The following is a 26,104-nucleotide window of genomic DNA, read 5'->3' on the forward strand; positions in this document are numbered from 1 at the left end:
TATCTGGTAGTGCTTAACTAAAACATATTTGACAAGGATTTTATTTTTACATTTAAAACTTTGTCTTAAAAAGGCCCAAATTCTACCTTACACAAAAATTGTGGGGCATAGCTGTAATCCTATGTATATAGGTTCCTAGAAGAAATTCCTATTAAACTCAAGAGTACTAAATTCTGAGTGCAGCTTTCTTAACAGCTTTTAATAAGAAATGCACACAACTTGCTTAATTTACTTGCCAAACCAAATACAATCTATTTAGTCCAGTGTCCCAGCAGATGACTTTGTTCCTGTCTCAAAAATAACTTGGAGGTATGTTTCCCTGCATTCCTGTGCACTAATATGAACAAAGGAGCTTTTTTCCTTGAGGACATTGGCATCTACAGTATTTCTTTAAAACAATCCTTTGTAGTTCACATCAGGAGTGAGATAAATTTATCTGATAACATCTGCTGTATAAGTTGGAACAAATTGATGCTTACTTAAAGTACTTCCTTAGATGTAAATATAAGGCATCAGATCTGTATGATATCAGATGCATATTGAATAAGGCAATTATGCTTCATAGACCTGGCTGTAGAGTAGTGGAGGTGGATTCTGACCTAGAAAACATTTCTTTACTTCAAGCTCTACAGTACATTCAATAGTATGACATACCAGTGGGTTTTATAAATGTCTATTATTTAAAATAGTATAGTTATATTTCATCTTATTTAAAAGTGTGTTGTGCAGTCTCTGTAGAAACCTTCAGAGCAATGAACTGAACCACGTAGCAAACCCAGAAAAAAAACAGTGGCCAAAAAAATTCATAAAACAAGAACACACAATGAACATAACATTATGTGTGTCCAATCACACTTGGTCAATAAATAAATCTGTTCTGTTCTATCCTATCCTATCCTATCCTATCCTATCCTATCCTATTCTGCAACTTGGACACAATAAATCAAGTTGTAAATATGCATGCCTGCTTAATAAGAACATAGCAATTTTTTCATTCTACCCTTCTCCTGTATCCCATGTTTCTGTCAAAGTAATGGTTTATACTATATGAAAGTTGCACAGAAAGATATTCTTTGCAAAGCATGGGAACATGAATTAAAAACTTATTTTCAAATCTTTAAAACAGCTGCATCTTTTTCTGGCTGTATCTATCAGTTGTCCCTGTGTGTGGGTGCATGCAAAACCTCTTTGGTTTGCTTTCTTTTCAGCAAAATTCTTCTTCTTCATGCAATGTAGCTTAAAATCTTTTTGGATGAAAGAGAGATGGAAGTGGTTCTTTAATGTCAACCAAGGTGGGAGTATTATCCATTTATCTATAGCAAATTCTGCCAGTCAGCTCTTCTCTTTTCACACACTGAATTTTTTGCTGCAAATCAGCCAAGGCAAAGGCACCAGAGTCATTAACAGCCTTAAAGCAATGATTTACTTTAAAAAATAATTCTCTCCTTTAGATTCCAATTTTGCAAACAGAAGAATGAGTTAAAAGGAAGGCATTTTGTAAACCAGGCATAAATCCAGAATTCAAGCTAATATAAGCTGTCTGTCAGTCTATGAGCCCAGAATGACGCTATTGGTTCTGTTTTTCTGACTGTTCTCCTTATTGAGTCTTTGCCTAGCACTTTATGTCTTTCTTTCATCATAAATAGATTAACTAGATTTGGAAATGGAGAAAAATCTGGGAATCAGTACATAGTACAAAGTTAGATGTGTAGAGATTCTCAGTCATCCAGGTCATAGTTGTCCCAAAGGTGCTTTACCCCAGTTGTCTCCAGAAAAAGCATCTTTGGTACAAAGTTAGGTGTTTGTACTGTATATTAAATGGTTTTCTTTATGTATCTTCAGATTTAAATGTAATTGAGAACTAATTTGTTCAGTCTCATTCATAATTTGCTAAATGCGAGAGTCTAAACACTACTATGCTTAATGCAGTTAAGAACCTTATTGTTTTTGTCCTCCATTTTTTTTTAATATGAATGGCAAATAACACGTGTATTTTGCATTTTAGTAAGAAATCTTGATAAACAAAACTACAACGCAAGTAATTTAATGTAAATATGTTTGATGGTATTCACAGATTGTGGCATAAAACAGTTGCTAAACGCATGCCTCAGAGAAAGTAGGTGGTGTTTATCTTGTGACTGCTCAAAAGAATGTATGTTTTAAGTGATAAAAGAATATTCCTTGAAAAACCGAAGTTTGAGTGAGTCACTTTTTATAACTGGAATTGTTTGTATATATGCACAGACATATGCATACGCACATCTTTGCCTAGCAGGCCGGAATAGATTAAACTATTTATGGTGTATATGTGTTGAGTACTGTTAAACTGTGTATATCACTCTTTAGCAATGTTTGTTAGAACTCAGAGTTCTCATGTGAATCATAACAAAAATGTGCTGACAAATCTCATAAACCCCTGCCCACTGTTTCCTCAATCTCGATAGTATCTGGACTAGATAATGCTGATCCATATAATTAGGTCAACTGAACCAGTTTTATGATAGCAGTTGACACAAAGTACCTTTGTAGCTTTATCTCAGCCCTTCAAGGTAGGCTAGACTAGGAAATCAAAGTTATGAATGCTAAGGCTACTTTTATTATAAAGTTACAGTAACAGGATTTTTGAGGTCCAAATCACTTCTCCCCTCCCTCCCTTTATCTTTGTGAAAACTAGGGAGGGTCATATCTGAAACACTTTTCAAATTACATTCATGTTCCAGACTCAGATTTCTCTTATTTGACTTTTGTCTTGGTTCTGGCTCTTGTTAAGGTTATTCTTTCTGCCTTTTATAATTTAGTAGTTTTGACTTTATATGCTAAATCTAGCTGGGAAGACCAAAATTTACCTATGCAGAAATGCAACTAATGTATTGGGTTTCATAGAGTAAAGTAAGCATAGGTTGTTATATTAGTACTTGGAGTTTCATTTTCCTTATCTTCTGCCAGTCATCCTAAGAACTGTTTTAACAATTCATCAGCACTGTGTGTGTGTGTGTGTGTGTGTGTGTGTGTGTGTGTGTGTGTGAGAGAGAGAGAGAGAGAGAGAGAGAGAGAGAGAGAGAGAGAGAGAGAGAGAGAGAGAGAGAGAGAGAATGAATGCCTATATGTCAAATCTGTACTGAAGAACGGATTGGTTCTCGAAAGAACAATGAATTTTTCAAGTTGATTTTAGGTATTTGAATGTTCTTGTTTGCTTCAAAGTTTGTTTTAATACTTCTAAGCAAGTTTCCAGAACTATATAATTTGGTCCAAACTACCGTGTTTCCCTGAAAATAAGACAGGATCTTATTTTCTTTTGACCCCTGAAATAAGCACTTGGCCTTATTTTCAGGGAGGTCTTATTATTTTTGAAGTGCAGGAGATGGTGAGCATGGTCACCTCATGGCTGCTACTGTGTTGCAATATTTTCAGGGAAGGCTTATTTTCAGGGGAGGGGTTATTTTAGCGCATGCGCTCAAAAGCCCAATTGGGCTTATTATCCAGGTAGGTCTTATTTTCAGGGAAACGGTATATTCATGTTAGAATATTGTTTTTGACCTAACTACTGGCTGTGAAGGGAAAGTAACTGAGGAAGAGCTTAGCTGTGAATCATTTTCCACCTACTGGTATATATCTATCTTCTGTGCCCAAAAGTGCTGTTTACTATATACAATAAAGCAGTTTGGAGCAAATAGCTTTAGAAAGGGGAGTTTACAGGAAGAAATTAGTATCTGGATTAAGGTTATATACAACTATTTTAATGAAGAAGAACAACTAAGAACATGTAATTGGACCATTGGTGGAAAGTCAACCACAAAGGATTCATCTCTGAATTAAATGGGAGGTTTTTGAGGAAGTATATTTTGTATGGAGTTATTATATTATTTGTTAGACTTATAACTCAAGAAATTCACAGCAGCAGGTATAACATTTTGTCTTCCAAAGTTTTCACACACTCACATTTTTGTGGAATGCATTGGACTGAGAGTGACTTTGGCCCACAGTCACTTTGGGAATTTCAGTAGCCAAGGTTGCTCAGTCTTAATATTTTGAATCCTATCCATAATATGAATTGATTTTGCCCTTGACTTTTACCAACTTAAGTGATTAGGGTTAGCTTCTCTCAAGATTTTAGATGTGCCTTTCATTATTTGCTGGCTGTGCAGGAGAGTGTAAATTTTAATTTTTCTATAGGTCTAATTATAACCAATTTTCCTCTTATTTGTTTTTCCAGTGTTTGATTGTTGGAGGTGGTCCCTGTGGCCTGCGAACTGCCATAGAACTTGCCTTTCTTGGAGCCAAAGTCGTTGTCGTAGAAAAGCGAGACACTTTTTCAAGAAACAATGTACTTCACCTCTGGCCATTTACAATTCACGATCTTCGAAGTCTGGGAGCTAAAAAGTTTTATGGGAAGTTTTGTGCTGGATCAATTGATCACATTAGTAAGTCATAATTACATCATTGTTTCTTTCTGAAAAGGCACATTATACCCATGGTGAATACTTTTTGTTTAGAAATATTAGCTGTAATTTAATACCAAGATGTAGATGTAGTGTGTTGAATAGTTAACAGCACACAGATTTGCAGCTCTTCCTGATATGATATAACATTTATTATAATGGATTCATATGCTGAAAACAAGATCCACTGCAGAGAAAGTCTTTGACAGGTATTTTTGGAAGAAGACAAAATTAAGTGCTTTGCAACTCCTTCACAGGGTGTGCTTCCTGTCAGTATTTTCAAGTGTTTTTTATCTAACCTGGATGCCAAAGTGTTCCTTCAGAGTTTTAACAATATCAGTTGACAGAAATTATCTTTACATAAATTGTATTTATGTACAATTTTTCAATAGGACTTGATGTATATGTCAGAGTTCAACTACAGCCTCCATTTACAATCTGGATTATTCATAATAAAACACAGGAATGGGATTTCAATTTATAGGCTTGGATCCTTTCTTAACATTAAAAGAAAACCATAAAAAAACTTCTTGGATATCTTCCAGAATGAAAATAAATGGTAAATAATGTATGATGCAGGAGCCAAAGTGGAGCAGTGGTTAGAGTGCAGTACTACAGGCTACTTCTACTGACTGCTGGCTGCCTGCAATTTGATAGTTCAAATCTCACCGGTTCAAAGTTGACTCAGACTTCCATCCTTTCAAGATTGGCAAAATGAGCACCCAGGTTGTTATTGGCAATATGCTAACTCTGTAAGCTGCTTAGACAGAACTGTAAAGTACTGCGAAGTGGTATATAAGTTTAAGTGCTAATGCTATTGCTATTGCTACGACCAAAAACCTGACATGTAACATTTTTCTTTCATAGGCATTAGACAACTTCAGCTTATGCTCTTCAAGATTGCACTGCTGCTGGGAGTTGAAATCCATGTGAACTTAGAATTTGTGAAAGTTTTGGAACCTCCTGAAGATCAAGAAAATCAAAGTAAGTTGTGTTTTTTTGTAAGGAAGAATTTCACATGAAAAAAGAATGTTTAATATTAGAAAACAGGTAACTATTTTTGGTGCAACTGATTATATCTGTAGAGGTGTGCAAAGCATTTTTTGTGGCTAATCTGTGTCGAGAGCATAATATGTATTTTTGATTTGTATCTGTAGTGAAACTGTGTAACTCGATCTAGGCACAGATGGAAACTTGTGTTTTGGGCAGAAACGTTTGTAGAGAAAGCCAAAGTTATTGGTGATACATGATTGCTAAGTAAAGGAAGGTATGAGAAAGGAAGGAAGGTATGAGAAAAGTCAAGTAAATGGAAGGAGTGGATCGATAGCTTTCATTCTGACTTCAAGGACAGCATACACAACCAGCCTCTCTGTCCCCATCTTTTCCAATGTTTTTCCCCCTATTTCCCTTCAGCTGCTAATGCTACTATCCTTGGCTTCAAAAGCAGTATCAGGGGGAGAAGAGAAGAAAGGTTGGGCTTAAACTATGTGGAGTAGGAGAAGAGAGCAGTCCTTAGTACCCTTCCAAAGTGTGCCTCAACCATATCTTCAAACAATGAAATCCTTCTGGATTTCTGTTGTTGAACTACTGTCCACCCACAGTTAAGGAAAACGTCTGAAACAGTATGTGTTTGTTTTGATTTGAAACAAAATTAATTTTCCATTTTATGTGCATCTCAATATGCGACCTGAATAAATCCATGTTTTTGTGTGTTTTATTTATTTTGCCTAATGTTAAGTTTTAGAGCAGATGTTGTACCACATTCCTTCTCTCAAACTGAAGGATTAACTCTGAAAATCTTTTCCAAAGAAGTTAAGGATGGATTGAACAAAGAAGCTAATTACAGGAATTAATTAACTAATTAATTAGTAACTAATTAAATTGTGATTCAACATTAAAATTGGAATCTTCTTGCTTATAAATGTTTGTTATGACATGATACACTTTTGAGTAGAATACATATGTTAGATTTATAGAAACTCTTCATGATCATATTAGTGTTAACTTTCTTCATGTATTGCTTGATTATTGTTTAACAGAAGTGGTATGGATGAATATAATTATCAATTAATAAATTGAATCTTTAAAAAAATCAACTAGAAGAAAGTAGGGGTTTTTCCTTTTCTTAACATGATTTGCATTATACATGTTACTGACATAAAGACATAGGCATAGTACTTGCTGACTAACCTCTTGATTTCAGAAATAGGTTGGAGAGCTGAATTTCTCCCAATGGATCATCCCTTATCAGAATTTGAATTTGATGTCATAATTGGAGCTGATGGCCGAAGAAATAGTTTGGAAGGTATGTTAAAAATAGAATAAAAATTCAATTGAACAAATATCTAAAATGGAAATAAAGAGCCTGCTCATTTTTTTTTCTTTATAAAGAACAATAAAGTAGATTAGACTTTTAAAAATTATTACACTTTTATTTTTTAAAAATATACTTGGCTATTATCAAAAGAAAGAGACATGCACTTTCAAAACTGCAAAATCTAATGCAGAACTTTTCATTATTCCAGTAAGAACACGTTGTGCTATTTGGATCACAATTCTGCAGGTGCACAAAATGAATATACAGAATACTTGTTGCTATGTATTTAATGAACAGTTTACTTTAGGAAGCAATAAATTGACTTAAAAGATAATCATTGTGAATTTGGCATAGAGTAACCAAATGGAAGGAGAGAGAGATCCTGTTGTACTAGCTGTTAAATATTTTAAAAGGAATTTAATAATAATAAATATCACAACTCTAAGTTGGCTTTTGTCAGTGAGACATTAATTAAATAGCCCTTGCTATGTCATATGATTGAACATCTTCATGCCTATTCCTATTGGGATTTAATTAGATGTACATTAATTCTTTGGAACTTCTAGATTTTAGTTTACAACTTTTGAACTTAATATCACTACAGAGAGTTGTGCCTACCCAATTTTGGAGAGAAAAAAACCAGTGCATCTAAGGTAGAGGTACCAGAAGAATGTGGTAGAATATTCACAATAAATGTATAGCAAAATAAGTAAACTCTTTAGGAGATTTGTAAATAAATGTTTACACTCGGTATGAAATATGTAGAGCTGCCCAGTGGAAAAATGAAGGGGGTCAGTTTTAAGAATTTGATGCAGGAAATTATATAGTTAGAGGAGGTATGATTCAATTAAAAGAGGACATAATAGAGAAATGCTAGGAGAGAAGAACAAACATTTGAGAGTTTTCTTGCTCCAAATTAATTTGCAATCTCTGTGATCTCCACCTGAGTTCTTGGGTAAATGCCCAAATTTCTCATGGAAAAAAGGTATTAATCAACTCATGTTATTTTTCCTTCTAAGGTTTTAAAAGGAAGGAATTTCGTGGAAAGCTAGCTATTGCCATTACTGCCAACTTTATAAACAGAAATACCACTGCAGAGGCCAAAGTGGAGGAGATTAGTGGTGTTGCTTTCATTTTTAATCAAAAATTCTTCCAAGATTTGAAAGAAGAAACAGGTGGGTATTCTTTTAAACATGGCAGAATACAGCAAACTGGCAACCAAACTGAATAGCAGAGGTATAAAATCAGAGATAGTACTTGAATTCACATGCTTTAATATTTTGTTCTTCATTGATTTACACAAAAATCTATAATAGACAGCTTCACTTATTATGCTAAATCAAAAGTAATCTAGCCACATATTTGCGCAGTAATGTGGATTTTTTTCCATGTTGTGGATCACCCCTTTCCTGTGGATGTAGGAATATAAAGGATTAAGAATAAACTGATTTGACTTCATTTATTGTTTTGATTAAATTTAAATTGGAATTGACTATGAACGCTGACTAGTTAGACATTTAATATCTTTCTCTTACAATGAAAACTGAGATTTGGTAATAATTTCTGTAGGCCCATGTAAGTTGCTTGCAAGTTTTCAAGGGTGCTTGGGTATCAGGAACATGGATTGTGAACTTCTGGTCATAGCATTAAGTATGAACTAAGTCATAGTTATTTCAAAGGTGCTACTTGCTGCAATAAAAATAGCAAAATGTTTTATGACTTTCTACTTTAGAATCTTCCCAGCCTTTACTTTTTCATATTATTTTCTGGTTCAATTCCCCCCCCCCCCAACACTTGGCATGAATACAAGGAGAAAATGAAATCCCTGAAACATGCTGTTTGTTTACAAATTAAATATGACATAGTTTTTAACTAGGATAGGATTTTAGATTATGGACAAACATGGTTTAATGTGTTCATCTTTAAGTTATAAAACCCTGATGTTTTTAATGTCAACATCAAGTTAGAATTTAATTAAATGTATTGTTGAGAAAGTTAAGAATATGAATGAATTTGAATTCAAAATTTAGGAGGTTAAAAATGTTTTTTCCAAATTTGTTGAATGTTTTTTTTTTTAGTAAAAAAATTGAGAAATATACACTGCTTTATTATATGAGTTTTCATGTCTTGCTCGTCTGTAGGAATTGACCTGGAAAATATTGTTTACTATAAAGATAGCACCCACTACTTTGTGATGACTGCAAAGAAACAGAGCCTTCTGGAGAAGGGTGTCATTATTAATGTAGGTATCTAATGTATATATATTTTTTCTCTGTATAATAGTACACATTCTGATCTCTAAGCCTGGACAGAATCTTAAAACCCAGATTCTCTCTTTTTTTTAATCACTACTATCCACATTATTTGGGACAGATTATTTTCAGGATTCTCAGCCATTGTATTCCCAAAGTACTGGGTGGAAATTCTAAGTGTTGCAGTCACAACACACCTGATGAACTACAACTTGACAAAAGCTGAGCTGCATTTTCAAATTGAAATATAACAGGAAATTGTGTTGAAGTATTCAAGAACACTTCACTGAAATTGAGTGTTCAAAGAAGATGGAGAGGAAACATGCAGGGATGAGACTTCATCATAGTATTAATAAACTAGGGCATGTTCTGGGTTAAAATTGTTATATCTCAATTGAGCTATTTTATAAATTCATAGAATTTGTATTTGTGCTACATTAATAATTGTGGATTATGAGAGTTGAACCCCAAGTTTTCTGGAAAGTAATTGAGGAAGAGTGATGTACTGTATGTCTTTGGCAACTGAGTTTCATTGATAAAAATAAAATGAGAAAAGTAAGAGCTGCACCTAGACAAGAAAAATCAAATGCATGGATATAGAATAGTCAATAACTACTTAAGAATGAGCCAGCAGTGGGCTATAACTGCCAAAAAAGCCAATGCAATCCTAGGCTGCATCAACAGGGATAGAATCAAGATCATGAGAAGTGATAGTACCAGTCTATATTGAACTAGTCTTGACTAATATTCCACACTTGGAATATTACATCCAATTTTGGTTGCTGTAGTACAAGAGAGATACTAAGACCCTAGAAAGAGTACAGAGAAGAACAATAAAGATGAAAGGTATTTGGAGTCTAACCATATGATGAAGGGTTAAGGGAACTATGTATGTCTAGCCCATTGAAGAGAAGGTTTAGGGGTGACACAATAGCTATCTTCCAATACTTATGGGACTGTCACAGGGCAGAGGGCTTCAACCTATTCTCCAAAGTACTTGAGCTGAGGACAAGCAGTAACTGGTGGAAGATCATTAAAGTGAGGTGCATGGTCCCTTCCGATCCTTTTATTCTATGTTCCACATACTGTCTGAATTCATACTTTTTAAAAAGAAATGTTTTTTAAAAAAATCATTTTTGTTAGGTACAGATATATTTGATTTAGATGCCCTCAATGGCTTAGAGCAAGGGTCCCCAATCTATGGACCATGACCCGGTACCATTCAGAACCGGGTTTTGCAAGCGGTGGGTGAACATGTGCGCATGCAAAACTCCATTTGCATGAGCTGCAAATGGAACTATATATCCGTGTGCGGGCTTACCCAGAACCACCCGCTCTTCCCCCCTGCTACCAGTCCACAAAGGCGGAAAATATGGAGACCATTGGTCTAGAGCAAATTAAATTGCTGGCATATAGTATGCATATATCTTCACCATGTATTGTTATATGTAATTATTTGTTTTATCTAGCATCCATTGGACTGTCTAGGAATTTTAACAATAGACATCTCTGATTTCATTTAGGATTTTATTGATACTGAAATACTACTGTGTGTGGAAAATGTAGACCAAGACAATCTATTGTCCTATGCAAGAGAAGCTGCCGACTTTGCGACTGATTATCAATTGCCTGCCTTAGATTTTGCAATTAATCACTATGGGCAACCAGATGTGGCCATGTTTGATTTTACTTCTATGTATGCCTCTGAAAATGCTGCATTAATACGCGAGAGGCATCGGCATCAACTGTTGGTTGCTCTTGTTGGAGACAGTTTAGTAGAGGTAGGATGAAATACACATTTGTTCAAGATAGCTTTCAAAAGTGATTTCCTTTGTAATAACAGTTTTATGAACCATCATCTAGTAAATATTGCAAGTTTGAATGCTATAATACTATTCTCTAACTTAAATGGTAGGAACTTCAGAAGCATTCACAATCTATACCAAGATGGGTTTTTTTAAAAATTACTATTATTATTGTCTGATTCTCCAGCTCTTAGCTATTGTGTTTGTTTTTCCTCTACTTTCTCCTCTTTTGTGTAAATTGCTTACCTACCTGTATCCTCTGCTTTCTCCCCATAATATTATGGCTGGATGATATCTAGATTATAATAAAGAATTTGAATTTTTTTCCATTTGAATTATATTAGATGTTATCTATAACAAAAATGTGTTTCACAGCCGTTCTGGCCAATGGGTACTGGTTGTGCAAGAGGATTCCTAGCTGCATTTGACACAGCATGGATGGTGAAAAGCTGGGCACAGGGAAAGTCCCCTCTTGATATCCTAGCAGAAAGGTAAGTCTATATGTGCTTGTGTTTATATACCAGAGAAGTGAGTAAATTCCATGTTTTCACAGAGTGTAAATTGATCCCAGTTTGATCCAAAGTCCCCACTATCCGTGGCTATCTAGATATCAAGTATGCCTTACTATTGGCCTTGGACACTTGGTTGCTACAGTTGATTTCAGTAGCATCTAGGTGACCTAGTTCTATCATATTTGATAATGCTTCTATTATCTTATTCTTATTCTTATTTTGTGACCAATTTGTTTCTCATTTGCTTCGCTGCAATCTTTGCCCAATTACAAGGAGGAGAGGGTTTTTTTTTGAGTGGGGTAGATGTTATGTATGGTAACGATGAAGTCAAGTGTCTGAATTTGGAAAAAGGTCATATAAGGGCTGAGAAAGCATATTTGTGGAAAGCAAAAGACAGCACAGCTGTAAATGGAAACCTGACTGACTAATAATGGCTGTGAAATCTCTACCTACTGCTGTTTTGTGGCTAAAGGAGGAGTTGTTTCTTGTGCGAGAGGAAAATTAAATCCAGATGATTTAGGGTGATGTAATCTTACATCATTGTAGCTATTTTTCTGCCTTAGGAAGACCTATATTTTTCTGTATGAGTTATTGTCGTCGTAAGCATTTTTCATGCTTTGGCAAATCTAAATTCATTGTCTAAATAAAGGTAGGTGCATATCAGGTGAGGTTGAAAACTGCCTGCCTCTTAAAATCAAACAGGCGTTTTTCTATTGCTGTCTTTCAGGGAAAGTATTTATAGACTCTTACCTCAGACAACACCTGAAAATATCACTAAGAATTTTGACCAATACACTATTGATCCTGCCACACGATATCCGAATTTGAACTCAAGTTGTGTTCGACCTCATCAGGTAAGCCAAGATATAAACAATAAAACTCTTTATATTCAAAGTGGTACTAGGAAGGTAGGGTTGGTTTTTTAAGAATGTTTCTGTTCAACTTTGACTGCCATAAACAGAATGGTTGCATAGTTGACCTATAAAATATGAAAACAAACTCATATGATCATGAAGAAAATGCAGACCTGCCTGTTTTGCATGCATGTCTTGATAGATTTATTTCCCCCAGATGTTTATCTGTAAGTTACCACAATGGTGTTTCATTGCGCTTTAATGTTTGTTAAATGCTTGGAATCTTGGAATAGGGTAGCACATAAATATAATAATTAACATATAAACTAGAGTTAGATAGACATTTAGTTTAGATAAATGTTTAGATAATAGAATGATAAATCACATTTGAGCAGTGAAGATTCTGAACTTAACCGATGATTATTTCCCATTAGGTGAAACATTTATATATTACAAATGAGCTGCAGCCCTGCCCACTAGAAAGAGCAAATACTATTAGAAGATCAATTGGACTTTTAAAACGTGGTAAGAGACATTTCATTAGTGTTCTTTTTTTACACAATATACTGGGACAGCTTGAAAGTTGTAAAGATTGTACCGGTAATTTTTTTTAAAAGAAGAAAATTATTCTTTCAGAATATGACATAAGGCCCAACAAACTTTTAACCTGGTGTCAGGAACAGACTGAAGGATACAAGAACGTGAATGTCACAGATCTCACCAGTTCGTGGAAAAGTGGCCTTGCCTTATGTGCAGTTATACATCGCTTCAAACCTGACCTCATGTAAGTTTTTATACATATATGTAATGCTTGCTAATTGCCAAATTCCTTTTAAAATAAAGACTTGAATAAGGCCAATCAAAACAGTAAAGAAAGATTTTAACATCTATTTTGCAATTCTCTGCATCTTTTTGTTCAGATTTTGCCCCTCAGTGTCTTTGGCTCTATACTAAAAAATACAAAGTTTACATATTCAAAGAACTCCTGTATGAGTTTCAACCATACTGTTTTTTGCTTGTATTATAGAAGTTGATATCTTTTATGCTTGTATTTCTTCCTGAATACATAGCATTATTTTACAGTGTTTTCATTTAAATACTCTGTGCTGAGTAATATTCACATGCAAATGTGGGGAGAGGTTATTCAGAATCGAGGAGTGCGATCTGTATTGTTATAATGTCTGGAAAAAAAATAGAAAAACAACCCATGACAAAAGAGCAATGAAAGCAAAGGAAACAAACCCTGAAGGCAATTAAAAGGAAGAAAGAATTGTCCTTAGCAAAACCTAGGCAAAGAGCCAGGTCCTTAGGGCTCTTTGAAATGCCAGTACTTTGTGTATGTGTATCTTTGTGTGTGTGTGTATGTCTATCTTAATACATCTGTGGAAGGATATTATGTCAATTGTTTGGAGAATGTAGGTAAAGGTAAAGGTTCCCCTAGCACATATGTGCTAGTTGTTTCCGGCTCTAGAGGGCGGTGCACATCTCTGTTTCAAAGCCAAAGAGCCAGCGCTGTCCAAATACATCTCCATGGTCATGTGGCCGGCATAACTAAACACCGAAGGTGCACGGAACACTGTTACCTTCCCACCAAAGATGGTTTCTGTTTTTCTACTTGCATTTTTTAACATGCTTTCGAACTGCTAGGTTGGCAGAAGTTGGGACAAATAACGGGAGCTCACTCCGTTATGTGGCGCTAGGGATTTGAACGGCTGAACTGCCGACATTCTGATTGTCAAGTTCAGCGTCTTAACCTCTAAGCCTTTGGAGAATAAATTGCATGTTTTATTCCTATCCCAGTTCCTCAAAATTCTGAAGATGATGTCGATTAAATTTTTATTCTGTTTTTTACATATATTGATCAACTCAAGACAATTAACATATCTAATGCTCCCACTTCCTGGAATGGCTTCCCTCCAGAAGTTATGAATGCCCCAACACTGGAAGTCTTTAAGAAGATGTTGGATAGCCATTTGTATGAAATGGTATAGGGCAGTGATGGCGAACCTATGACACGCGTGTCAGTGCTGACACGCGTAGCCATTTGGGGTGACACGCACAGGATTTCATGCGATTCATCCTCGGCTCCTGCACGGCCGCCGAGGATGAAAGAATCTGTGTGATCTCCCCCGCCCACACTCACTTACTGTATCGCCGCCGCCCCTTTCTGAGCGCAGGGGCTGCTGGTAAGGCGTGCGTGCCCTGCGCACACACGTCATCAGCCCGGCGAGGGAGGACCCGCAGGAGAGGAGCGCGGGAACAGTGCGCGCCTCTCTCCAGTCAGGCCGGCACAGAGAGTCTACTCCTGGGACTGTCGGTAACGACCGCACCACACTTATCTCAGTTCACGGCAGGGCTGTGGAGTCTGCTGCTTCCAGCTCCACGTCCTCATCAACATGCCGCTCCGGCCCGCCCCCGCTATGAATATTCATATTCTTCGCCCTCGCGTCACTAGGAATATTCATAGCAGGGGCGGGCTGGAGCGGCATGTTGATGAGGACGTGGAGCTGGAAGCAGCCGACTCCACAACCCTGGTTCACGGCACCCCAAACAAGTTCAATAATATCAAGGGCAACATACGAAATCAACTGATGAACAAAGAAGTTACTAAGCAGGTATGTTAAATAATTTGTTTTTGGTTTATTAAATACAATTATATATTGCAATTATACATTTTTGTAGTTTAAACTATAAATTGCGCAAAATTATGTTTTTGTCGAAGTGACACACAACGCGAGTTATGCTCGATTTTTTGCCGATTTTTGACACACCACGCCAAAAAGGTTGCCCATCACTGGTATAGGGTTTCCTGCCTAGGAAGGGGGCTGGACTAGAAGACCTCCAAGGTCCCTTCCATCTCTGCTATTGTATTATATTGTATTAAACAGCCCTATGAAGTGGGTTGAGCTGAGAGTCTGGACTGAAGTCATTCAGCCAGTTTTTCATGCTTAAGAGAGAGCCAGAACTCACACTCTCCTGGTTTCTAAGTCAGCACTTTAACCACTACATCAAATTGGCTTATACTGGAACTAGCAACTATTTCATACTTATTTAACAAATATCATTCTCTAGAATAAGGATATTCTATTATAGCATATATTTATTCAGGATTTCTTTGGTTGGTTGGTTGGCTGGCTGGCCGGCTGGCCGGCCAGAGTTTTAAGGGATAATTATAGACTATTCTTTTGTATATATAACCTGGAATGAAATAATGTCAGGAGATGGTGGTATTCTACTCTGGCAAAAACATAATGCAGAAGAGAGTAAGTAGGTATAAATACTCACTAAATTAATCTTTTATCAAGGATACCAGCACAGATCCCCCCCCCAATATTTTAGAAAAACTTTGAAACCAAAATGATTTAGTATAGCAGAAAACATTTTCAAAAGTACTGTAAGAGATGAACAGCAAGAAAATAAATCCAGTTGCTATGACTCAGTTTTCAGACTACTCTAAGAGATGTTTCTGTACTTATACAACTTTTCTTCCTAATTCTTAAGTGACTTTGATTCCCTGAATGAAGAAGATGCAGTCAAAAACAACCAGCTAGCATTTGACATTGCTGAACATGAATTTAAAATTCCTCCTGTCACAACTGGGAAAGAAATGGTGTCTGCTGAAGAGCCTGATAAACTTAGTATGGTCATGTATCTCTCGAAATTCTATGAGCTATTTAGGGGGACACCTCTGAGAGCAGTGGGTAAGTCAGCTCTGTTGTGTTTACTCTCAGCAAGCTTTTGTTACTTTACATTCAGGTTTGGCCTTAAACCTGAACCCAAGGTTTCTTGCAATTATAACTGCTTTGAAATATCGAATTATATTTAGCTATGTCAACCAGTTTTTATAACAAAATTGGGGAAATGGACAGTTTTATTCTTGAGTGGTTTTGGAAAGCCAGAAGACACTGTTGCCATTACTTATTTTGGTTAATTGATCACACAAGTTTCATGAAAGTTGCTGATTCTGCACTTGGTTTTCATATTTGCCTCAATTTCAGAGAACCTTGTCTGCTAGATACTGTATTTTTTGGAGCATAAGACACATCTTTTTCCCTCAAAAAAGAGGCTGAAAATCTGGGTGCATCTTATACACTGAATGCAACGTTTTCTGCCTCCCAAAACCCTGCCCATTCACCAAAATGGCTGTGCATAACTTTTATGAAGTTTCCAGAGTGGTCATGGGGGCTGGGGAAGGCACAAATGAACAAAAAACAGGCCATTTTTGCCCAATTTTCCTCCCAGCCCCCAGGAGCACTTTATAAGCCTCCTAAAGGCTATGCATGCCCTATTTTTGACAAAAAACAGAACCATTTTTGCAAAAAAAAAGGGGGGCAATTTTTTGCTGATTTTTTCCCCACCTACCACCCCCAGGAGCACTCTACAAGCCTCCTAAAGGCTATTCATGCCCCTTTTTTTGGAAAAAAAATGGGCCCATTTTCACGAAAAATGGGCTGTTTTGGGGAGGTCTGCAGACTGCAAAAACTTTTTTAAAAAATTTGCCTCTTCAAAATCTTGGTGCGTCTTATACTTTGGTGTGTTTTAAACTCCAAAAAAATACGGTTTATTGTTTTCCAAGTGCTATGATATGGGTCAGTAATACTTAGAAATCTACATAATCCAATATACTTTTGCCCCTTTCACATAGTCATAGGCAAAATGTGGAAAAGAAGGGACTGGACCACTCTCCACTCGGTTTGCATTAAAATTTGTACAGTAGAAGAGTTCTTAGGCATGCACAAATATATTTTATGTAAAGTAATAATTACAATCTGCTAATCGTAATGGATTTATTCAGATATATATCATGCTTTGACTCAGTTCTGCTCAACGTGTTATAATTTTTGTGTCTGCATTTGTCAGTGGTTGAGTTGTTGAAGGCTTTAAACCTACCTCCCAACTTTCTAGACAGTCACAGAAAGACATCTAATGAAACCGTGACTTCATTGGAAGGGACAAGGCCAAATTTTATGTCCTTTTCATGTAGTGGTTAAGGATAGAAATAGAAGTGGTAGGCCACTTCCATCCTCACCCATAAAACTTCCTAAAAGTCAACAGTGGCCTGATATCCCATTTCTCAGGCTCATCTTGGGTCTTTTTTTCTAGATTTCTTAGAGGGACAGTTATAGAGGTTATTATAAAAATGTCCAACTTTTTACAATTTCAAGTTTTTGGGGTTGTGATGATGGGGGATAAAAATGGAACTGGGAACAGGAGACAAACCATTTTTACTTCATTTGTTTTTCCAGGGCTGCTGAAATTCAGCTCTTTTACTATAAATTTTTGCAGTGAAGTTTAGGGTATTTGAGTGGGAGCTGAATGTGCCTTGAGAGATATCCATCTCTATTCTAAGTTCAGAGTGATTGTAATATTTAGTTTGAAGAATAATGTTGCTTTTTCAGTGTTCAGGTTTTTTTTGTAATGAAAGACTTTCTGAAGTTAACAATAAATTAGAAATTAGTTTTATAGGAAAAATACTTGAAAAGTATAAATGACTTGCTTTATATGATTTCTAAATTAATGGATGATGCCTTAATTTACTTTATTTCTTTATGTTTGAACAGGTACCATGGTAAAGCAAAATGGAGAAAGAATTGATCCTTGTTCAAAAAAATCATCCAAATTCGACTGTAATAATTACATAAACTTGACATTTCCAAGGAAGAGAATACCAAAAGTAAAATTATATATCTTTTTTCTTTCTCTCCATTCTTCAGTTAAAGAAATAAATGCATGCATAGTATAAAATAAACAGCAAAGTTATAAACTTACAAACACTGTGTTACTCATGACAGTTAAAAGTAGGATAGTATTCAATTATGCTATCTACTGTATTTTTTAGAGTATAAGAGTCACCGGAGTATAAGATGCACCAAGGTTTTGAAAAGGGAAATTAAAAAAAAAAAACATTTTTGCACTCTACAAACCTCCCCAAAATGGTTTGTTTTTTGCTAAAACGAGCCCCCTTTCCCCCCCAAAAAAGGCATGAATAGCCTTTAGGCGCTTGCAGAGTTACCTTCTGGGGGGTAAGGGCCCCCCAAAATGAGCAAAAAATGGCCCATCTTTTGTCAAAAAAAATTGCATGCATAGCCTTTAGGAAGTTTATAGAGTACTGCTGTAGTACTCTATAAACTTATCATGTATCATGCAAAGTTTGTAAATTTCCCTGGACTATTTGGTTGCCATTTGCGATCAGTATGAAATTGGCCTCTTTGATGATCTCCTAAGGCCAATTTCTCCCTAAGATTGCTAAAAAAATGTTCTTCAATAAATCTGCTCTCCCATTTACAAATGTCAAATTGAGCTAATGTTAAAGGAAACTACAGTTTCTAAAGGAGAATCTACGTATCTGTGACCAGTATTCTCTATTCATTTCTGAAAGAGATCACTGTGGTTCCCCCTGTCCCCCCCCCCCGGGTTAATGCTTTATTGGAATAGCTATGGTATGACCGCATAGCAGCAGGAAAATAAAAGAGATAGAATGTGTGAGTTTGCAGAATGTGTGAGTTTAATGATGAAAGAAAGAGTATTACTTCCCATTAGTAATTTTATATTTGGTACAAGAAATACTCGGCTCCAGAAATGGAAGAAAGTTCAGTTTTATACAGAGATATAACTCCAGAACATTAACTTGTATTAAAAATTAAATTTAAAAAAATGAATTAATTTTAAATTAAATTTAGAAAATTAAATTTCATCCTATGTATGAAAATTAAATTGAGATAAAGCCTTCTATCATATTTCTTATGTATCAGAAAAAGAAACAGCTTTGCATAATATTAGGTAAAGGTAAAGGTTCCCCTCGCACATATGTGCTAATCGTTCCTGACTCCAGGGGGCAGTGCTCATATCTGTTTCAAAGCCGAAGAGCCAGTGCTGTCCAAAGACGATTCCATGGTCATGTGGCCAGCATGACTAAACGCTGAAGGCACATGGAACGCTGTTACCTTCCCACCAAAGGGGGTTCCTATTTTTCTACTTGCATTTTTTTACATGCTTTTGAACTGCTAGGTTGGAAGAAGCTAGGAAAAGTAATGGGAGCTCACTTCATTATGCAGCGCTAGGGATTTGAACCACTGAACTGCTGACCTTTCTGATCGACAAGCTCAGCGTCTTAGCCACTGAGTCACTGCGTCCCATCTTGCATAATATTACTTGAGTTCAAATATAAGCTTAAGCTTCCCAGTATTTTAATAATGAAATTGGTGTAGCTTAGATCATTCATCTATCAACTTGCATCATATAGTACTGTTTGATGGAGTGTATGTTGGTTAAAATTGCCATCTGACTATAATTAATTACTCCTGTGATGAGTGGAACTTACACCACCACAAATTAGCTGCATTGATTTTTATAATCAGCTAACAATGGCTCATTCCAGTATGTGACAAGGTTTCACACATGCAGTGTAACTTCCCTCCTTTTTCTCCCCCCTACATTTATCCCTACATCTTATGTGTCCCTAGAATGCCCCCAGAGACATTACCATGCGTGCATCATTTTATAAAGCTTGCTTGATCAAGTAAGAGAATGTACAAAATATTTGGTCAACGTCTTCAATAACTAGCAACTAAAAACAATGAATGCATTGTGTACTTTTAAAGCTGTATTAACTCTGCCTTCTGAAGGCCAATGAATACAGTTTAAGAGTGCCTTCCAAATACAAAATGTAAGATTCTTTTTATGCCAGCCATTCTATAAATAATACCATCAAATCATGTGAATATTAAGCTATCTACCAGTAGTCATATGCCCTTTTTAGGAAACAGCTTTTCTTTATTCAGCCTTGCAAACAGAACTGCTGTGTTTATTCAATTGAAACCCAACTATCCAATTTGGCAGAAATAGGACAAAAATCCTCAAATTTCCAAAACAAGTTTATAGTAGATTCCTCTGCTAAAATATTGATATAGTGTATTTCATGATGTTGCTCATTGTAACTTTTCCAGTCTCTCAAGTTAACATAAATAAGACATCTTAATTTTTTTCCGTATTTGTTATTCTATGCCAGCTTTCCTGCTCTCAGCTACACAAACAAAATTTATTGTTATTAAATGAACAGTGAATATGAAAAATTTTAAAAAACAGAAACTTAGTTTTAATGATCTATGGATTAAATCTGCAAATCTGTAACACGAACTGTACTTGCAATGCTGTCCCATAAATGGTTCTTTTACTTACTTCCCTGCTTCACAGGGAATGGAGATCACACAAATAGCTTGGCAGGGAGCAAATAAAAACAATTTCTGGTTTATATTAGTAGGAGGATTTTCTGTTATAGCCTCTTCCAAGAGCATAAGGGTAATTCTGGTTCATGTGATCATTAGTGATGATTTTTATCTAGACAGACAATAGTCTGATTCAAACTAAAAACTTTGAAAACTTTTAAGGCAGTTTTTAGAATTATACATCTGTCAATGTTTTGGAAAGGAGACCTAAGAGTGGTTTTGCCCATCATTTAGAAGATTACACATAGCTATAAAATAGTTCCAACAGAAATATGCTTATGTGAAATCATGTGGCTTGCAAGCTCAGCCAGAGTGTTGAATTTTATCAGTAATGCCACTCAAACTTGCATGAAATATTGTTAAACTGGCATAATGTTGAAATATTCACAGGATACTTTCTACCTCTTCTAGAGGTAGAAAGCTATATAAATTAATTCATATCACTGATAACATCTGTCTTCCTTATATAAAGAATAACTGGTGATTTATCCAGGACCTGAATTAGGCAGCAGTATACACAATCTAATGAGTGGTGTCATTAAAAAAATGTGTAATACTGGGATCTTTAGGCCCAAAATAATGCATAAAGACCTTGAATCGGGAACCAGATTATCTCCTGGCAGGTTTCTGAGCTACTGTGACATTGGAATTGTGCGATTATTGGACATTGGATTGTGCATTATTACGAGATGTCAGATAAATACAATAAATAATTTCATATGTTTAATCTACAATCCAAATGCATTGATATGTGTGGGCTGCTTTTGTACCAAACATAGAATATAGATAAGGATAATAAGAAAATTCATCTTTTGCTCTCCTTAACGCCTTGAAATCTATTAATTCAGGTAGTTGTTCTCATGTATTTTTTGTGTTTTAGCTGTTAATGAGAAAAGTGCTCGTGCTGAGATAATACAAAGAAGAATGGCAGAAGACAAAGTGGCTTTTAGTCATATGTGGTTTTCACATAAAAATCAGATTATATAAATTCCACAGCTTATGAATAGAATAGAGCAGTGTTTCTCAACCTTGGCAACTTGAAGATGTCTGGACTTCAACTCCCAGAATTCCCCAGCCAGTGAATGCTGGCTGGGGAATTCTGGGAGTTGAAGTCCAGACATCTTCAAGTAGCCAAGGTTGAGAAACACTGGAATAGAGGAGACTGAAAAAAACATACTCTAATTTGGACTATAAATAACAACAATAGCTGAGAATAGGTTGGTGTCTGTAGAAATAAAAACATTAACATCAGCTGGCTTTATAACATATTAAAAGTAACCTAAAATTAGTCCTCCAGTTAATTCTTTGTAGAAATATGCATAATGAAACCTTGAATTGTACCTGGTGCATGATTTAATTATACTGTTTGCCCTTTCTCCTTTTATAACTAATTTGATTTTTTAATGCACAGCATGTTAATTTGCCCTTTTATTAAATAGATAATTTTGTTGATACATTTACAGTTGTGAATGCTTTCTCAACTTGATTTCATTGCTTTCAGGTGGAAGAAAATGAAACCAGTAAAAGGCGCCGCAAAAGTCTCGTCAGTTTTGAAGAGGTTGGTATACATTTCATTATTAAATATGCTTTTATTGTATAAGAAAATTTGTTTTCCATTACCAAAAGTAGATATTAAGAAGTTCACATTTAATCACATTAGCTGATTAAAATTGACCATAACAAGTCAGGGGACGGGAAGCATTATTTTATTTATTTATTAAAAGGTTTAAACTGCCCCATAGTTGAAGGTTATTAATAACTCCCATTTTGTTATCAGTTCAATGTCTGCAAAAAAGAAAAATAATATTGTTTTGGAACCTGCTTTGAACAAACAGGACTTCACGTAGCCTCTTTCAAATAATACTAGATTCTTCAAATCTGGGTTGGAAATCTGTATGGCTACTGCCATTGTCAGAAGTCAAACTTCTCTGAAGACTTGTAGTGTGAGAAGTGTCAAATATCAAGGATAGAATTGACTTGATTCTTTCTTAGGGGTATTTCAGTGGCTTTAGATACCATCAACCATCTGGATCATTTGAGAGATTTGGGAATAGGCAGAATGGCTTTGTAATAGTTCCATTCCCATCTCTCAGATAGGTTTCAAATGATGTTGCCTGGACACAGATCCTTAAAACAGGAGGTATAAGAAAGTCTACAGCTTTATTCTGTTCCCAGTAATATTTGATATCATCTTGAAACACTTGAGATATGCAGCTGGATTTATCAATGTGCTTTTGACAGTCAATTCTATGTCTCCATAAACTTTTCAAGAAATTGTATGACTCCACTGAATGGCCTAGTGAGAGTGAGACAGATAACGGATAATTCATTGCAAGTGAAGCAGAAGGTGCTAATTTGAAAGGCAATAATTCCAAAGAAGCATAGACATCAGAGGTGGTATTCAGCAGGTTCTGACCAGTTCTGGAGAACTGATAGCAGAAATTTTGAATAGTTCAGAGAACCGGTAAATACCACCTCTGACTGCCCCTCCCCAATCTATTCTCTGCCTCCCAAGTCTAGGCTGATTGGGAGGAGATGGAAATTTTGAAATAACCTTCCCCTGGAGTGTGGAGGGAATGGAGATTTTACAGTATTCTTCCCCTGCCATGCCCACCAAGCCACACCCACCAAGCCACACCCACAGAACCAGTAGTAAAAATTTTCAAATCCCACCACATAGACATGTATATTTTAAACATGATTGCACTCTCCTTGCAAGACACATAGATACTTTGGAGTATTTCTGAACTTGGATCTATCTCTTGTTCCTAAGAACAGATTAAAGAAATAGCCAGGAGCAGGTTTTATCAATTTTAAAATTTGTACCCATTGGAAGACAATGATTTTAACATTAATGATACATGTCCTAGGAACTTCCAGGTGCTACACAGGTCTACCTTTGTTCCATTTTATTTGGAACAAAACAAGGCAGTCAGGTTGGTCTCAGAAGACCATGAGCAGTCCATATTTAGTTTACTGCATACCTAAAGTACAGTAGTGGATGCCCATTTATTTGGGCACAAAATGCAGTTAAAGCCCTGCACAGCTCAGGTCCCAACTATTTGACAGAAGGCCAGTTTCTGTATGAATCTTTATGACTACTGAGACATGAAATTCTCTACCTATTACTCATTTGTGAGTTCCTCCCCCTTTTATCTAATTGTTCCTTAGGAAGCATCTTTCTCCGCCCATTCTTCCATTTTCACATTCCATTCTCACATACTCTTACACCCACTTTCTGTTTTATTTATTATCATGCTTGATCACAAAAACTCAAAGCTTGCATTACTTTTGTGGTGTGTAACAGATGCATTGTTCTAATGTGGGTGACAGAACAATTTTCAAATTCATAAATGTAATGAAGAAAGAACAATGTGGTCTAGTAGTTAAGGTGCCAGGCTAGAAACCAGGAGACTGAGAGTTCTAGTCCCACCTTAGGTGTGAAAGCCATCAGGGTGATTTGGGGCCAGTCACTTTCTCTCAACCCACAGAGCGGTTGTTGTGGGGAAAATAGGTAGAGGAATGTGGAGTAAAGTATGCTTGTTATCTTGAGTTACTTATTTTAAAAATGTAACGTTTTTATATAGATTTTTAAAATCTACACCAAAAATTTACATAAATGTTATGGAATAAATACATACACTTTTTTTTTCACCTGCTTGCTTATAGTCTTCAAATTATTTAAATCAGGAAAGAAATTCTAGTAATCGACCAAGGGATTTGAAAGGAACAATAAATCGAAACAAAGTGAAATCGATGGCAACGCAGCTCTTAGCCAAGTTTGAAGAAAATGCGCCCAATGTTTCATTAAGGAGACAGGTGAGTGAATAAGCTAATAAATGAAGATGAGAAGAAAGCAGAGCAATTGCAGGACAAGGGACAGACCATCTTGGTTAGTTGAGAAATGGGAATAAGACTATTCTGACAGTGTTATCCCAAAACAGACAGAGATGAGGTAGAGATGCTCAATTCTTCCTATCTCTCTCCTCTGCATACCATGGCATATGGAACGTGCAGTAAAGTGAATTACATACAGTAAAGAACATGCAGTAAGTTGGAAAGAACATCTAAGACATAAATCTTGTAGGATGAGGGATTCCCTCATAGTGTCAGGCAGTTAACAAAATCTGGACTCCCCATATCCTGTTTAAGCCTACAGCAGAAGTTCCATGTTTGATTGTGCAAAGCTCCTATGATGCTGCTGCCTACATGTTCTGGATCTCTCCTTGTGACTTTGGCTTGCTTTTAGATCTTCTGTGTACATCTTCTGCTTTTGTAGAGTAAATGATTCTACTGTCTTATTTAATTTAATCAACTTTGATCTGACTAGTTACTAGACTTTCCTTTGGCCTTGTTACTGCTTTGTTACTGCTTCCAGTAGAATAGAGTTGGGAGGGACATTGGAGGACTTCTAGTCCAACCTCCTGCCTAGGCAGGAAACCCTATACCACTTCAGACAAATGGTTATCCAACATATTCTTAAAAACTCCCAGTGTTGGAGCATTCACAACTTCTGGAGGCAAGTTGCTCCATGATTAATTGTTCTAACTATCAAGAAATTTCTCCTCAGTTCTAAGTTGTTTCTCTCCTTGATTAATTTCCACCCATTACTTCTTGTCCTACCCACGGGTGCTTTGGAGAATAGTTTGACTCCCTCTTCTTTGTGGCAACCCCTGAGATATTGGAACACTGCTATCATGTCTCCTCTAGTCTTTCTTTCTGTTAAACTAGACATACCCAGTTCCTGCAACTGTTCTACATATGTTTTATCCTCCAATCCCCTAATCATCTTTGTTGCTCTTCTCCGCACTCTTTCTAGAATCTCAACTCAAATAGTAAAACTCACATTTAGAAATGGAGTCAAATCTTTCGGAGGAATAAGCAGCTATTTTGAGGTATTGGCACATAGGCCCTCTGAATATATGTGCATGGAATTACTGTCTTAAGTTTTCAGTACAAGGAGAAAGATCCTAAAACTATATTCTGCTTCCAAACAGCATTTTAGGGAATACTGATATTGATCAACTCTCAAAAAGCATGATTCTGGGTAATGCAGTTCAGTATTAGTTTCAGAATCTTCACATATACAGAAAATACACATTTATAGTCAGATAGCCAGATAATACAAATATTGCTGACATTATCAAAGGAAGCATCTCAGAATACCTCCTGTCTTCGTATTTTTGTATAATGATGAAAATGCAACATAGACATTTGCTGCTAGTTCAAAATATACAAGGTTTCTTTCAGATAGTAGATAGTGTGATGTAATTTTATAATGCTTTCCTTCCCTGTTACTGAAAGTTTTTGAAATAATTTGATGAAATGGGATCAGGCGGCTGTCTTAGTAGGTAACATAATTTAATAGAACAATATAAAAGATGTAAATTCTTTTCTTTCTTAAGATAGCAATATTTTGATTAAGATAACAAGGTGGTGAAAATTCTGTTACACATTTTTATTGCTACTTAAATAAATTGATTTTCTAGAAACATTATACTTCATGACAATTGCTGTTTAACTATGTGCAACTATTTCTAGTATACATGCAGAAAATAAGACAAAATTCGATGTCAGCTTGGGTTTTTTGGTCAGAATCTTAAATGTCCACCATAAAAACTTGTTTGAAACATGCTACATAAATTCAACGTATACAATTATATAAAATAGTGCAGAGAAGAGCAATAAAGATGATTAAAG

At 35.9% G+C, this 26,104-nt stretch overlaps 1 protein-coding gene across 6 annotated transcripts in view; it reads left to right on the forward strand.

The window, feature by feature from the left end:
• MICAL2 (microtubule associated monooxygenase, calponin and LIM domain containing 2) overlaps window positions 1–26,104 on the forward strand; it is a 144,977-nt gene that overhangs the window by 35,746 nt on the left and 83,127 nt on the right. For 5 of the 6 annotated variants that reach the window (XR_004255932.1, XM_032223510.1, XM_032223497.1 and 2 more), the window contains 14 exons: window positions 4,214–4,421; window positions 5,307–5,423; window positions 6,643–6,744; window positions 7,776–7,931; window positions 8,898–8,998; window positions 10,532–10,789; window positions 11,189–11,304; window positions 12,053–12,179; window positions 12,614–12,704; window positions 12,816–12,963; window positions 15,681–15,880; window positions 17,741–17,853; window positions 21,906–21,962; window positions 24,074–24,223. Coding sequence is in view for 5 of the 6 variants with exons in the window: in XM_032223510.1 (XP_032079401.1) it covers window positions 4,214–4,421; window positions 5,307–5,423; window positions 6,643–6,744; window positions 7,776–7,931; window positions 8,898–8,998; window positions 10,532–10,789; window positions 11,189–11,304; window positions 12,053–12,179; window positions 12,614–12,704; window positions 12,816–12,963; window positions 15,681–15,880; window positions 17,741–17,853; window positions 21,906–21,962; window positions 24,074–24,223 (1,944 nt within the window). In the remaining variant the exon portion in view is untranslated. The remainder of the gene's footprint in view (window positions 1–4,213; window positions 4,422–5,306; window positions 5,424–6,642; window positions 6,745–7,775; window positions 7,932–8,897; window positions 8,999–10,531; window positions 10,790–11,188; window positions 11,305–12,052; window positions 12,180–12,613; window positions 12,705–12,815; window positions 12,964–15,680; window positions 15,881–17,740; window positions 17,854–21,905; window positions 21,963–24,073; window positions 24,224–26,104) is intronic. The other variant, XM_032223511.1, reaches the window with a different exon arrangement.

This window comes from Thamnophis elegans, chromosome 1, assembly GCF_009769535.1.
Source record: "Thamnophis elegans isolate rThaEle1 chromosome 1, rThaEle1.pri, whole genome shotgun sequence".
NCBI lineage: Eukaryota > Metazoa > Chordata > Lepidosauria > Squamata > Colubridae > Thamnophis > Thamnophis elegans.